Below are 16,062 nucleotides of genomic sequence, written 5' to 3' on the forward strand. Positions count from 1 at the left end.
CCATAAATACATCAGTTTATTTGTTGCAAAACAGACATTTCTTTATTTTTTCACTAGAAATGCTCAATGTAGATGTGTTTGTACATTCAAAGGCTGCTGCATACATGCCACTCGGTATCTGTAATAAAATGTCTTTACAAACACCAATGCTCTGCATGTACAATAATATATTGTAGACAATTTGCATTTCCCCACTTTCCTTTGTGGGTGTAAACCTGTTTGGCTGGTTCACAGTTCAGGCAAGTCTCTGAAAGTCTCACTTCTTGCCAAGCAACAGATTGGCCCGGATGACTTTAGGAACGTGGCGAATGGTAAGAGACACTCTTGTGCTGCGGGGCAGCGTGTCGCCCACCTGAGCCCCCGTTGATGAAAGATTCGCCACGTGCTCTGACAAAATATCCTCACAAACTCCACGAATACCGTGCAGATAAATCTTGTACATGTCATCCTGGAGAATCAACAGACTTCTTTGTTGTACCAACACTGATAGCATGTAGCGGCTTTCTTCTGTTTGGGGAATTTCAGACTGGGGGGAGAGTAGGAGAACGTTAAGAGACATGTGTTTGATAGTTTGACAGCATGCCAGAATTTGTCTGCTGTTACCTGAGTCTGACAAACAGGCTTGTAGAAATCCAGAAGTGTATGAGAACCCAGACTGATAGTTGTTACTGTGGGGTGATACAGTGGTCCATCCTCATGAGGCTGAGAAAGAGGGAAACAAGGATAAAATGAAAAAAGGTAGGTTAAAAATGATTACTACAGGAAATTAAAAGGTAATGCACTCTCGTTACCATAATTCCCTCCCCGGGCTTGTATTCATTTACAAGCACATGATTAGCTGTCTTTCCAGCAAAAGCTCCAAGAGCTGATATTTTCTCTGTGTACTTTAGCAACCAATCAGGGAGTTTCTCAGCAAGCATTCCTTTGGGATTTGGCAATCCACCTAAAAAAAGAAAAAACAAACCAATCAATGCTTCATTTTTTTTTCTTTAACTCCATATTAAGTGAGAGGTAGTCGCATGTCAATCTGTCAAGAATAAAAGAGCTACAACTTCACAGGGCACAGCTTCTAACTCGTAATAATTTGTAAAGAAATGTTTCTTGTAGACATGAATAGACAAACATTTTTAAATGTCATCAAACAAAAATAAGATAAAGTACAGTAGTCAACATTTGAAGTGGATCAAAACCTTTCATCAAAGTTGTCCTAAAACCAAAACAATACCTCTTCTAATGTTGACTACTATATATCAGACAGTAGTGATTAATCATATTTGATATATTTATCATATTTGATTTATCATATTTGATCTGCTGAAAAACTTGCACACAATCTACTACATGTCTTCTGCCCTCTGATACTTCAGTCTTCAGGCCCTTTAGTAAAATTCTAAAAATGTCCACCTTCAGGTTGTGGTACACGTCTTTTTGCTGAGGAATCTTTAACAATTTTCATAAAGTAAACATAACTTTTATAAAGCATAACTTTTATACTGTTCATAACATGTAAGGAATAAATGACGACGGGCCGTTGAATTCTTAGAAAACAATGCACACCTGAGGTGGTGATGCGATACACCTTGAGTGTGCATTATTTTCTAAGAACAGCTTGTGAGAAATGTCATGTAGTTTTTAAGTTAATTATCAGAGCAGCGCTAACAACATTAGCGTGTATGCTAATGTGTGTGCAAAGTGTTTGTGTGTGTGTCTGTAAGGGAGACAATGTGCGAGAAATAGAGAATGTACTTTCCATACATAATAAAACGTAATTTTGTGGCAAAAACATGGAAATAGTCGTTTTTATCCTATGTATTTATTTGTTTGGCCAGTGTCGTTGTGGGTTTTGTTTATTTTGCTGTTTTAGGCTGTAAGGACCGTTGAAATAACTAAAATCATGTGGCAAAGTGATATAGACATGTAATGCGCTCAAGTGAAAAATAATGCACACCTCAGAACGTTAGTCAGCCAATCAGATTCAAGCATTCAACGGCCCCGTAGTATAATTTAAGATAAACATTAAGTTATCTTACTAAGACATATTTCTTGTTGATATACAGTGATCAAAATTAGAGAACAGCCTGCAATTTTCTTAAATTTCAAGGTCACTGCGTAGTCCTATTTGAAGTTATCCTAAAGCATATTTCATGAATTAATTATATTCTAAAGAACAGAGTAAAAAACTTAAATTAGATATTCGAAAAAGAACTCAAATATTAGAGAACACTTATAGATACCTCAAAGTTATTTGAGTTAATCTGGTACCTGGTGCTAATTTCCTTAATTACATGACAAACCCTATTTAACTGGCAGCATTCCTCCAATTTTTACTAAGATTGCAAGATGACGGGCCACTCTAAGGTGACTGAAATCCTGCGACAGGAGGTTGTCCAGATGAAGGCCAAAGGGATAACACTTTCAGCCATTGCAAGAGAAGTTTGCCGTTCTAAATCTATGATTTCTTTTACAATGACACTACAATGTTTACAATGAGACTCGTTTCCACCGAGTGGTACGATTCAGTACAGTACAGTACAGTACGCAATTATTTCCATTCCCATTGTCAGAAGTTGTGAGTGGTACCAAAATAGCGAACCGTACCATACCACTTTTTGGAACCCTTCCATTGGGACACCTAGCACAGCAAAGGGTACCAAAAGGGTGGAGCTAAACTCACTGTAGAACGTTGACTGGTTGACTAGAATCGTCACTTGTGCATGCTACAAGTGGATAAAGCCTCTTCTTCACTTGTTCTTCCATGCTGTTCATGAGTGTTGTACTTATTCACATCGAAGTACACAAACACACACACAAAAAAGTGTATTTTATGATTTAATATTTTCACACATACAATAGCCGTTTTTCAATATGTGTTCTTGTGAAGTTGAGAAAAGTCATCAGTCATTGCTCAAAAACCCACATCATTTTCAAAATACTACTATTGTTTTGTCATGAAATGTAGTTTTAAGTTTTTCAGGCAAGAACATAGTTGTTTAAAACTCAAATCTGCGGTTTATTTATAAAGATAGTGCCTATTTGAAATTTTGCTATGCCGATTTTGGAGATGTGAGCTCCAGGGGATCACCGGGCGCTCAGTGCTCAAATATCCAGCCTAGAGCAGCCTTAGCTCGGCTAGTCCTTCTGATATTTGCCGCTGGCTCTGATGTCTCTGTAGTGATTAAACATGACATACAATTTGTTTTGTGTATATCTAACAGGCAATCGTTGGTCTCATGAATCTTTTATTTGTTCCTGGTCATATCGTTTTGGCTGAGCACGAAGTTGTTTAACTATTGTATTTATTTTGAACTTTACTGTAGTACAGCGCTGACTTTGTAGCATACGTTTGACTGAATTGTTTGCTTTTGTCTTTATTTCCTCTTATATAAGCCTCTTATACTTTGTACTTATACTTTTATAATAGCTTTTATTGTTCATTAAAACTGACATTTAACAAGAAGAGGCAGGGTTGTGCTTTATGTCATACTGAGAAACTGCTATTGTCACACTTTAGTGTCTATTGCTACTTTCCGGCATACACCACGCCCATCAAGTAAGGTAGTGGAAACACAAGCTGGATCAGAGTGTTCCATCCCAAACTGTACCATACTGTACTCGACTGACCCGTACCACTCAATGGAAACAAGCTAAAATCCTCCAAAATTCATTCAAGTCCCCCCAAAAAGGCTGCTCATCCATGTAAGACAAATGCACAAGAAGACAGGATAATGCGGAGACAATCAATAAGGAATCTGTTCAACACCGCAGCTGGAACTGCTTGTCAGTTCAGCAATGAACAGGGTAAGGATCTGTCTCTGCACGTTTAAGAGAAGTCAGACTAAAAGCCCACTCTGCAGTGACTAAACCTCTCATCAACAGAAACATCAAAAGGCTAAGATCACCTCTACTGAGAAGCATATTTTGTGGACAGAGGAGGACTGGTCTGAAGTTCACTTTAGTGATGAGAGCAAGTTTCATTTATTTGGATCTGATGGGAAAAATTTTGCTCAGCGTCAAACTGGGAAAAGACTGAAGCCCAAGTGCGTAAAGAAGTCAGTGAAAGGTGGAGGAGGAAGTTTGGGGGATGTTTTCTACAACAGGAGTTTTATACACATATATGGTCGTGTGAATGATAATTTTTATAAGAACTTCCTTCGGCAACTTGCGGTACCTTCCCTGAAAGCATCTCCCATCAGCCTGCAATTATCATGCAAGACAATGCTCCAATCACACTGCAAAATGGTTAAAGCAGTTCTTTGAAGCTAAGAAAACCCACTACAGTTAGCAAACTATGGAAGAGAGTGGAAGAAGAGTGGACAAAGATCACACCAGCGCAGTCGGAGAAACTACTGATGTCCTGCCTCTGTAGATGTGCTGAAGTCATTCAAAGCAAGGGCCTCTACACTTCCTACTAATTTCTGACAGCTTTAACACTATAAAATTTTAGCTGTAATCTTCTTTTGTGCTACAGTGGTTATTGTTCTCTCATTTTGATCATTGTGCTTTCCACAAAATAAAGTTCTGTTGTTGCCTTGGTTATTTTGTCAAACATGTTAGTAGAACAGTGGTTTACCTACAGCTGATATTCCTTTCAATTTTGAGCAATGAAGATTAACAATATTTCAGAAAAAATTATGATATTATAGACTGTTCTCTAATTTTTGATCTCCACTTTTTTTTTTGAAGGTTACTGTATGGGCCATAAAAGCCTGACACATCAAGTATGATACAAAACATGAAACTTTTTTTTTAAATTATTATTATTGAACTAAAAGTTCAACCATAAACGGGTACATTGGAAAAAGAAAAATCTCACTCTTATGTCAGGTTTTACATGGTTAAGTAAGTATTTGCATTGATTTACTGCATATGTGACCCTGGACCACAAAACCAGTCTTAAGTCGCTGGGTTATATTTGTAGCAACAGCCAAAAATACATTGTATGGGTCAAATTATTGATTTTTCTTTTATGCCAAAAATCATTAGAAAATTGAGTAAAGATCATGTTCCATGAAGATATTTTGTAAAATTCCTACTCTAAATATATCAAAACTTTTGATTAGTAATGTGCATTATTAAGAACTTCATTTGGACAACTTTAAAGGCGATTTTCTCAATATTTTGATTTGTTTGCACCCTCAGATTCCACATATTCTCATAGTTGCATCTCAGCCAAATATTGTCCAATCCCAACAAACCATACATTAATGGAAAGCTTATTTATTCAGGTTTCAGATGATGTACAAATCTCAGTTTTGAAAAATGGACCCTTATGACTGGTTTTGTGGTCCAGGGTCACATATGTCAAACGTAGCCTCTTACTGACCCCAGTTTTGTAGTCTCCTCCCTGACAACTGTGTCCACTTGGGCTTTGGAGCTCTGTACACCTTACAAAAGAGACACAGGTCAGTGTATAAAGCACTGCTGACACGTTATGCAGGTGAAGATAGTATCATTACAAGCAAACCAGGCTATATAAAACTCCTACCTGCTGTAACAGATACTCCTCCTCAGCCTCCGTTATAAAATTTGGAACATAATAAACAGTTGGAGGAGCCTAAATATAAAACATTTCATTAAAACACCAATATTTGTCCATTCTAAAATCAAAAAGGCAAATCTCAAAGCTTACCTCCTTCACAATGTACTTTCCCAGGTCAGCAGCAATGTCACATGGATTTGCCATTGTTGTTATTATGTGAATATTTAACCATCACAGATTTATTGGCAAAGCAGAAAACTGACTGAGTTTCTCAGCAAGCATTCCATGTCTAAAACTTACTATGACAAACATAAAACGTCGTTTACAGTAGCGTCTAAGTTTTAAATCACTGAACTGTTGCTGAATGAGCAGGTTTGTTCATTGATGTGTTTGGTGTAAAGTGGTTTCCTCGTGTACTGTAGTGAAGCGTATGACTCAACGTCACCGTCTACAGGTTTGGAGCGGAAGTGCGCATTTACAGAGGGCGCTGTGACCACTGAAATGAGCCGTCAGGAATGTACGCATATAGCATAATTTGTAACAAAACCAGACCATGTTGTGCAGGAAGCACACGAATTGATCCAAATAACTGGAGACAAAAAAGGATTTGTTTACCAAATCATATACATTTATTTGTAAAATTACACGGCCAAAGATGTTTTGCATGTAAGTAAAGTGAATAATAAAATACCTGCGTTCGTGCAGGTATTTTATAACTATAGAGGCTACCTTTCTCTACCATTCCAGCTGAAACCCCCCCTCCTTCTCTATCTCTTTTTTCTCTCTTTCCCGTCTTTTTCCTCCAACTCCCAATTTGAGCCTGCAGCGCTGCAGCTCTGGTTTCCATGGCAACGCAGAGCAAGAGCCACATCTTGAATCAGCCATGGTTTCCTTCATTAATAGTTATTGATCAGGTGTGATAATGCTAACAACATCAACTCAGGAGCACAGTGCGGGACTGCATGAGCCTTCATCGCTCTTGACCACTGGAAGCAGAGAAATAAACAGACCGGCATGTAAATGTTGATACTGGCCACTGCAGTGTGTGTTGCATAAACTGAGCCAGACCAACAGCTGTGAAAGCCATCATAAAAATGTAAAGCATAATAAACAACATGCACCTTTTAATGCATATTTAATGTATAAAAATGCAGTGTTGCCAGATATGCTGCTCAGTGCTTCATGCATCATTAGAAATGCTTACAGTGTACGACTCTTGATACTATGAATCATTCTGACAAAGCAGCTTGAGTGAGTGTTGTAATATGTATTTACCTGGTTGTAGTGTTGCGGTTTTTGGGGAGTTTGGGTTGCCAAGGTTACGCAGAAATAGTGATGAAATCGTGACAGGAATACGCCTGTGTTCTGACACACTCTCCTCAAAGCCATGCTCCACACAAACTTGTCGCCTTGACAACATGATTTAATGATGAGATCCTCCCCTACAACTATCTTTGAAAAACAGACACCTCTATAGAAAAAAAAGCAGCAAATAGTAATCTCACAGATTACTTCAGTACACCCCTCTCCTATGATTAGACCAGACATTGTTCTGCCATTTCAAAAGGGGGAGGCTGGATTGTATTGCGCACAAACGGTTGGTGTTCAATTCTGATGACCTTGAATGTCGCTCAAGGTGACACTGCATTGCATTTGCAACTAAAAGTCACATTTATAGCCGAACAGTCTAGATGAAACTGTATGGGGCTGCAAATTAGTGTAATGCTCTAATTATTTATCATATCTGTTATTATTGTGGTCTTTGCACTGTGCTTTACATGTTTAACTGGTGTTGCATAAATAATACATGATTCACAAATATCTAGTACTAAAGAGATTTTGAAATTCGAAGATGCTGTAATGCTGCACCGGGGTTGCTGCTGCAATGTACAAGTCACTTGGTATCCTAATGTGTGTTGTGAAATACGACATGTGCCTGAGAAATGATTTATTAATGTTTTGTACTGCTAATAATCATGTGTTTCTTTACGCAGTGCTGCCAGTATACTGGACTCTCTGTATTTGTGTCTGTGTAAGCATATAAAATGTAGGACAGTAGTGAATGTAAAAGCTGCTACAATGCAGACAGTTCACTGAATGAAGGCGAGAACGAGAGGGCATGGGAAAGTGATCATCCCTATGCCGTATTCCCTTCAAAGGCGTCACCCTTCAGGGCTTTGGAGGGTTTAACATACAGTACATTTTAAAATCTTGTTTTAAATTTGCAACAGTGTGTGTGCTGTTAAAGAGATAGAGATAGACATAAATCGACTGGATAAGAAAAGGTTTTCGAATCAAAATATATGGGCCATTCTGCAGAATTGGTGCAAACTGCTGTCCCACAAACAAAAAACACATTTAAAAAGCATTTAAGTATTCAAATCATAGATTTTTACTAAGATGGTTTTATTATCTATTGAAACCCACAATAATATGTGACCCTGGACCACAAAACCAGACTTAAGTCGCTGGGGTATATTTGTAGCAATAGTCAAAAATACATTGCATGGGTCAAAATTATTGATTTTTCTTTTATGGCAAAAATCATTAGGAAATTAAGTAAAGATCATGTTCCGTGAAGATATTTTGTAAAATTCCTACTGTAAATATATGAAAACTTAATTTTTGATTAGTAATATACATTGTGAAGAACTTTATTTGGACAACTTTAAAGGTGATTTTCTCAATATTGATTGATTTTTTTGCACCCTCAGATTCCAGATTTTCAAATAGTTGTATCCTAACAAACCATACATCAATGGAAAGCTTATTTATTCAGCTTTCAGGTTATGTATAAATCTCAATTTTGAAAAATTTACCCTTATGACTGGTTTTGTGTTCCTGGGTCACATATTTAAAATATTGGTAAGCTTAATATATATAAAATCATCTTTTAGTGGGTACTTGCAATTGGGAGGTGACTGTCCTGAACCCTAACCCCTAAATTTCAACTTTGTATTTTATGCCATTGTTGTTTTAAAAATATTTGTTTGATTTTTTTTTTTTTTTTTTTTTTTTAAAGTGAAGTTCAAAAAAATATTTATTTTATATTTTCTTTTCAAATTACGAAACTTTATGTAAAAATGTGTCCTGCATTTTCATTTCACTACCGAAACGGACACTGTATGTTTTAGTCCACTGACTAAGATACTAATTTTGACCTCACCACTACATTTATGATCAGGAAATATTTATGTGTCACTCTCTCTCATACCTACATGGTGAGTAGATAGACCCCATCATTTTGAGGTAAGTGTGTTTAAAATCTGAAAAATCTGTGTGTAACTTTAAAGACTGTCACTACCGAACACTATTTTTCTATAATTAAACACACTTTTTTGGAAGTTACTCCATAACATTTAGTTTTTATATGTGTGCAACTGTTCTAGCTAACTGATTAGCATCTTTGAGCTAGCTTCAAAAGTATCTAAAAGTGTCACTATTGTCAACAATTGAAGTTTCAGGAGTGACATCTTTGTTTTTTGGATGTTATCCCATAAAATTGTCACTACCAAAACAGTCACGACCGAAGCATGTCATAAGTGTTTCGGTAGTGATAAAAGGGAACACATAATTTGGAGGAAATAAACAAAATTTTTGTACAGTTATGCAAATTTTTAGTATGTTTTAGTAGTGTTTTAGTATGTGGGTTAAAATTCTGTAATGTGATGTGGTTGCTACCAAAACATTACTGTCACTACTGAAACATGGGATGTTTTTGTAAAAAATAAAGTATATTGAATTATCAGTTAAGATGTTATGATATTTTTTGGTTCAGTGTATATTCAAACTAATTAATCCTTAAGTTTGAAATCAGTATAATCAACTTTTTGCCTTTTACAAAGAAATCTTGGATTCAAAATACAACAAATCTCAAAAATCACATTTGAAATATTGTTAAAATTGTAATTGGTATTGATTTACCCTTGAAAACTTTTTAATGAAATAGAAAAAATATATAATTACAGGGAAGATGTAAGCAAAAATTAAATTATATGTGTTTCAGTAGTGACAAATTTGGGAAGAGTAAAAAAATTCTACAACTTTCTAAAAATAAAATATAAGAATTAACTGCACAATTATTAAAAATGTGTACTTTGGATATTATACAATTTGCATACATACATTTTTTTTTGGAAAAATACATGTTTTTTTTAAAGATGTTTCAACTCTTTAAAATTCTACAATTCTGTAGAATGGCCCATAACTATTATTTGCTGTTGAGTCCAGTTTCCAAAAACGATCTTTACAAAAAAGGTATTTAAAAAAAAAAAAGGGGGGTGGAGGGGCACATCAGATGCATCAGCATCTTGACACCTAACCAATTAACATGTTCCAATACAACAGGTGTTGAAATATCAACAAGTTTAAAAATTCATGTCTGTGAAACATTACACTCTCGAGTAGGCCCTTTTTCTGTCACAGAAAGCAGATGCCTGATTTATCGGGTGAGTAAGACATGCTTTTAATGAGGTGTTGTGTGCAGAGAAAAGATGTACTTGTCTCCTGTGGGACCTGTGAAGTCATTGTGACCTGTATTAAACAAGACATGGTAAAATAACACATCGGCATATGAGAGTTTGAGCCCTCGCACTCTGGCATTAGGCTAGCGACCTGTTACATTCATTTTGTCTCCATCATGGATGTTTCTGCGTCTAGAAAAAGCTTGACTTACCAGTGCATTTCTTATCACAAAACACATGCTGCTGTGAGAACCAATGTATCCAAATGCAGAAATATTAAGTCCTGAATTCCTTAACTTTTAAAGGAATGGAAACACTGGGATCCCTAACTAGATATCTTCATAGTAAAATAACCCCCCTTGATCTTTTATTTTCATCATACATTGGATTTAATAAGTTGTCATGAGCCTTGTGCAGAGAAAATGAGCCCTTGGGTCTGGTATAATGAAATGTGCTGCTACTAAACACCAACAGAAAACAATTGATTTTATGACCCACAGAGCTGGTACCCCTGGGCCTCTAAATTAATTTTAGTTGTCCAGGAAAATTGAAATAAAGCATTTTTGTCCCACTGGATGACACCTATTTGGTTACCGTACCAATAATTAATATTTAGTATTATTAAAAATGAAACAAAACAACTAGTATTTTACAGTCAGACGAACAAAGAACAGCAAAATAACCGTTTGGTCTTAAAAGCCGGTGTTCAATACACTGTACAACCATATAGACTAGTGTTAGTTTAATTTATGGCTATACAGTATACCGGATGGGGAGTCATTAAGTAAAATTAGCGAAGCAGCTAACATAATTTTTAGCGGCGTGTGTTTTAATAATGTCTGAGCTGAGTGTATGGTCGTATTCGCTCACCTTAGAGTCCTTTTCTGTCTCTCATCAAGGGCTGGAAAGTTAATCGGTTCATCCTTGATGCTCTTCCTCGTAAGTATCATTGGAAAGCCTGAATTATTCTAGATGCAAACATGTTTTCTGTGAGGGCTAGGTTTAGGGTTAGGGTTGGGTTAGGGGATAGACAATATCGTTTGGTCAGTATAATATCTATAGAAGTCTATGAAAAGTCCCCACAATTCACAAAAACAAACATGTGTGTGTGTGTGTGTGTGTGTGTGCAGCAGGCACACAAGCCACTTTACAGTCTAGGCTAAAAGCACTGAGGCCTAGAATGGCATCTTTTGATTCGCTGTTTACAGGCATAATCAAGGAAACATACCACGTATCAACATCCATACAGAACGCAATTTACAGCAGTCTCACTGCCATGGCAACTGCTGAGGCGGTCCAGAAGTGATCGCTTTAAATTCTTATCTTATGAATATCCCTTCATTATTAAAGAGTTGGTGAAAATGGTTGAGGAAATGTTTAGAATACTATACATTTAAATACATTTCTTTAAATATCTTATGATTTTATGTGTACATTATCATCCTGTTACAATAATCCCCTTTTTATATAATTTCTTATCATATCCTACCACCGCAAAATGAGATAATTATTAATTTTTCAAAATCTGCTGATTTACTATTCACTATTAGCATAAAAATGTGTCATTTCTAATAACAAGAAAGAAGCTGTAGAAACAGTTGAGTTTGGCATTCAGCAGATGTGTGTTTGTCTGTGTGTTAAAGGAAGGTTTGTTACAGCAGGAAACAGGACAATTGAGGTATGGCTGCAAGAGGTATCCTAGGCAACCAGGTAACCACTTCAGCTCAGCAGTACAAAGATAGTCTATATATAAATAAAAACTTAAATCATTAACATAGTCTCACCTGCTAGTGCTTATTGCCTAAATTTATTAAACTCAGTCTTAACAGCCGTACAGTTGTTTTCTGGGCTGTAATTTGTGTCAGTGCATTACATAAATGTTGTTTGTGCATTTCCTATTGCTTATGAGTCTCACACATACACACACTTTTTTTTTTGGCTCTTAGCGACCTAACAGCGTCACAGGCAGGCGTTATGATTCATACTGATCTTGCCATTCATCATAATGACACTTCAACCGTGCCGTCAAACTGCAGCACTGCAGGACCGTACCGCTTCCACACAGCATCACCACAACCAACAGTGTGTGTGTGTGAGAGAGAGAGAGAAGAAAGGAGAGCTTCAAAATCAGCTCCTGTTAGCTTTGCTGCACATGCAGTATGCTGTGTGATGCTATTTGGATAACCTATTTATTTGAATGTAATATAATAGTTAAACATACAATCATCTTAAACACCGCAGAGACTGATATGATTTATTGCTACAAATATAAAAAATCTAATCTAATACAAAAGATATTAAGAAATGTATCTAATTAGACAACAAAAACTTAACGTGATTCAGTTATTCCCAATAATAAAAATCTATTTAAATGTGTTATATGTAAGGCTTTTAATATATTGATTACTTTTTATTGTGTAAACAGCTTGTAACCTTCCTTGGTGGCCTATGTGAAAGCCTGTAGGCTGTGTGCAAAATGGCATTCTGTACAGTATGTGACAAAAGATGTCTGAATTCACAGTACTCATAAAAGAATAGGCAAAAAGTAACAGGATGAACTATTACGTCCAACGTATGCATTCAAGTGTGCATACGATGGACACTTTACTATCCCAAGAGGGAACGGGAGAGGATTTATGAATGGCAGTGACACGACGCAACTGAACCTGCAAGGTCACGTGATAATGACATCATGGCAATGTAGTCCGTCCAGTATTACATAGTCTTTATAGTACTATATCCACCTTATTTTTCCTGTAAGAGCGGGTATGGTCATTTGTAAATTTTATGGGTCTGGCTTCCGATCTGATCCACGTCCAGCTATTTTTAGCTGTACAATACAACTTGTTTTGCTGCTTGATATTGCAAATTGTTGTGTTTTAACATACCTAATTATGAACACACTGGTTTGTAGTGCAAACAGTTTTACCAGCTGCATGTTTTTATTCTTCTCATTATTTCCCTATAGCAGCTAAAGAACCGGAAGTCTCGCCCATATGTTTACTTCCACATTGAAGAATAAATCGTGAAGTAATTGCTTATCCAGAAAAATTAATTCAAAATTTTTTTTTACTTAGAAGCAATGGAGTGGGGGGTGGGGTTACAATTTGCTGGCTGTGGTTCAGTTAAAGGATTAGTTCACTTCCGGAATAAAAATTTCTCACCCTCATGTCATTCAAGATGTTCATGTCTTTCTTTCTTCAGTCGAAAAGAAATTAAGGTTTTTAAAGAAACCCTTTCAGGATTTTTCTCCATATAGTGGACTTCAGTAGGAGCTTCAAAGGGCTCTACACAATCCCAGCTGAGGAATAAGAGACTTATCTAATAAGACTGTCTGTCATTTTCTAAAAAATAAAACAAAAAAAACTTTTTAACCACAAATGCTCGTCTTGCACTAGTTCGACTTAACGCATTACGCAGTCACGTTGGAGTGGTCACGTGTGATGTAGGTGAAAATACCAACCCAGTGTTTACAAAGCAAACGTGCAAAGAAAGTCAAATGCCTTTTACAAAAAAGGTGAAGTGATGTCGGACGATGTTGAAGTTGGTCAGACGATGTTTTTCGCCCTGTTCTCCTTTTTTGAAGAACAAAGATGAAGAACTAACCGTGCGTGACCGTTCCAATTTGATGCATGAAGTCGTGGACGCATATCACAGAGTTAGTACAAGACAAGAATTTCTGGTTAAAAAGTATATACATTTTAATTTTTTTTTTAGAAAATGACAGATTGTTGTATTATATAAGACCATTTTTCCTCAGATGAGATCGTCTAGAGCACTTTGAAGCTGCATTGAAACTGCAGTTTGGACCTTCATTGGCTCCCATTTAGGTCCACTATATGGAGAAAAATCCTGGAATGTTTTCCTCAAAAACCATAATTTCTTTGTGAAAAGACATGAACATCTTGGATGACATTGGGGTGAGTAAATTATCAAAGAAATGTTATTCTGAAAGTGAACTAATCCTTTAGCGAGCATCGCTGTTTCTGAATTCAACAAACAGCCTCTTTAAAAATAGCTTTAATATTAGTATAAAATAACATTTTTCATTAAAAATCAATGTGTGAAATGTGTGCAAGTTGTAAAGACTTGGATGACAGAATATATGTGCTGCTTGAGTGGTCTATTTTTCACCCATTAATTGTTACTTTTTATATATGTGACCATGGACCACAAAACCATTCATAACGGTCAAATGTTTTTAAATTGAGATGTATACATCATCTGAAAGCTGAAAGCTTTCCATTGATGTATGGTTTGTTATAGTGAGAACATTTAAAATTGTCCAAAAGTTCTTAGCAATGCATATTCCTAATCAAAAATTAAGTTTTGATATATTTACGATAAGAAATTTACAAAATATCTGCATGAAACATGATCTTTACTTAATATCCTAATGATTTTTGGCATAAAAGAAACATTGCTTAAAAGAAGCATTGCTGCAAATGTACTCATGCTACTTATGACTGGTTTTGTGGTCCAGGGTCACATATTTACCTAAATAATATTACAAGGATAGTCTATTCAAAAATGTTTTTTCTGTAGAACAAAAAAGAAGACATTTTAAAGAATGTTGGGAAACAAACAGAATGTCATTTTTTTTATTAGTGTCCCTTTAATGATAATACTAAAACTCTTCGAAGGGAACTTGAATGTGTGGAGTACCTGAGACGGAAAATGTTGGAATTAATTGATAACACAAACTTCTCAGAGGTTTCTGCAATTTATTTTCCATTCCTCTAAACTGAACAGAACGTACAGTTTTGAAAATCAAAAATAACACCTTTCACTTTCAAAGCAGTTCAGCTTCACACAGTTGGCAATTACAATGGTAACAAGAGTGTCTGTGTGTCATCATCTAGACACTCACAAACACACACCCATGCAAACGCTCTCACTCGCGCTCACACACACACACACACTTACACACACACAGAAGGGAATGTAGCAGGAGAGACAGTGGAATGCAGGACAGATATCACACACACTCTCCTTCTGACCTCTCCTCCCCAAAATGAACAGAAATACAAAAATAAACACACTTTAAAAAAGTACAACTCATTTACAAACACCAAAGAAGGAAAAGAATAAAAACACAACAACAGGAAAAAACAACAATATATCTGTCAAAGTTCTCCATGTTAAAAACAGGTTGCTTGGTTCAGTTTTGCATCCAGTAGAAGGTTACACTGTGTGTGTTTGTGATGGGACCTAATGCTCAGTAAAGTGCATTTGATGCATCAGCAGACAGGAAGAGAGAGAAATGAATTTGGGTGCTAATGTGGCTCTGGGCCTTCCTAACACTGACAGATATGATCGAGCTACATGAACTTTACAACCTCCGCCGTAAACATCACACCTAAAAGACATTTAACATTGAAATAACATTTTTGTTTCAGTTTATGCAAATGTAAATACATTCATAAATTACATGTGGGGTTAGGAGAATCAAGCTGAGAAACTAGAGAAGTCTGAAACCGATGAACGCAACTCCTCGTATGAACAAAACACGACCGTAGCCAAAAAAAACCCAACTCAAATGACGTTTTCCATGCATGGGCATGTTCCCCTGAAACTACAGGCCGAGGGATGGAGTCTCGCACGTGCGTACGCGTTCCGCCCGTCGTAAACTGGAATCCTCTCGCTTTTATGAATTCCTGATTGACTCCAGTTCCCATGGTTACGCTGCAGTTCTTAGGCCTATGTGTACTGGCCTTTAGAAAACCACACCCATCCGACCGAGAAAAACAGAAGCGGTACAAACCAGAGAAACACAAATGAAGTGGTAGAAAGAAAGAAAGAAAGAGCGCTCCGTCCGCGACACATGCAGAAGTGTGCCCCGGAGCGACGCAAGACGTTTGTTTGTTCGTTTTCTTTTTTCATGTTCGTCTGTTTTGATTTCCCACCCCTCAATAATTCACTTGGATATCATGCAATAGAGACGTGCAAAAAGATAACACCTAAATCCACAAAACACACTTTCATAAATGGCTGTGTTATGAATGCGTATAACATGTGTATGCCTACTCCATGCCGACCTACAGAGACAAATATGACTTAAAAGCAGTGCGGAAGCCACAGGTCAAACGAATGCACAGGATGCCTCTACTGAGTGTATTA

At 36.6% G+C, this 16,062-nt stretch overlaps 1 protein-coding gene across 1 annotated transcript; it reads right to left on the reverse strand.

Annotated features, from left to right (window-relative positions):
• Positions 1 to 7: 7 nt before the first annotated feature.
• alkbh6 (alkB homolog 6) lies at positions 8 to 5,908 on the reverse strand. Its single transcript, XM_051108892.1, has 6 exons — positions 5,630 to 5,908; positions 5,486 to 5,554; positions 5,324 to 5,384; positions 792 to 943; positions 604 to 702; positions 8 to 526 (listed from the first exon to the last, which is right to left on the reverse strand). Exons 1-6 carry the CDS (start codon positions 5,681 to 5,683, stop codon positions 257 to 259), a joined length of 705 nt encoding a protein of 234 aa, XP_050964849.1. The 5' UTR covers positions 5,684 to 5,908; the 3' UTR covers positions 8 to 256.
• Positions 5,909 to 16,062: the final 10,154 nt, after the last annotated feature.

The sequence above is a fragment of the Labeo rohita genome, chromosome 5 (genome assembly GCF_022985175.1).
Source record: "Labeo rohita strain BAU-BD-2019 chromosome 5, IGBB_LRoh.1.0, whole genome shotgun sequence".
Taxonomy (NCBI): domain Eukaryota; kingdom Metazoa; phylum Chordata; class Actinopteri; order Cypriniformes; family Cyprinidae; genus Labeo; species Labeo rohita.

Coding starts and splice junctions, on each gene's coding strand:
- alkbh6 (XM_051108892.1), bottom strand. CDS start 5,683: ATGGCAAATCCATGTGACATTGCTGCTGACCTGGGAAAGTACATTGTG. Junction 5,385..5,485: donor AGGAGTATCTGTTACAGCAG/GTAGGAGTTTTA, acceptor CTCTTTTGTAAG/GTGTACAGAGCTCCAAAGCC. Junction 703..791: donor AGCCCGGGGAGGGAATTATG/GTAACGAGAGTG, acceptor CCTCTTTCTCAG/CCTCATGAGGATGGACCACT.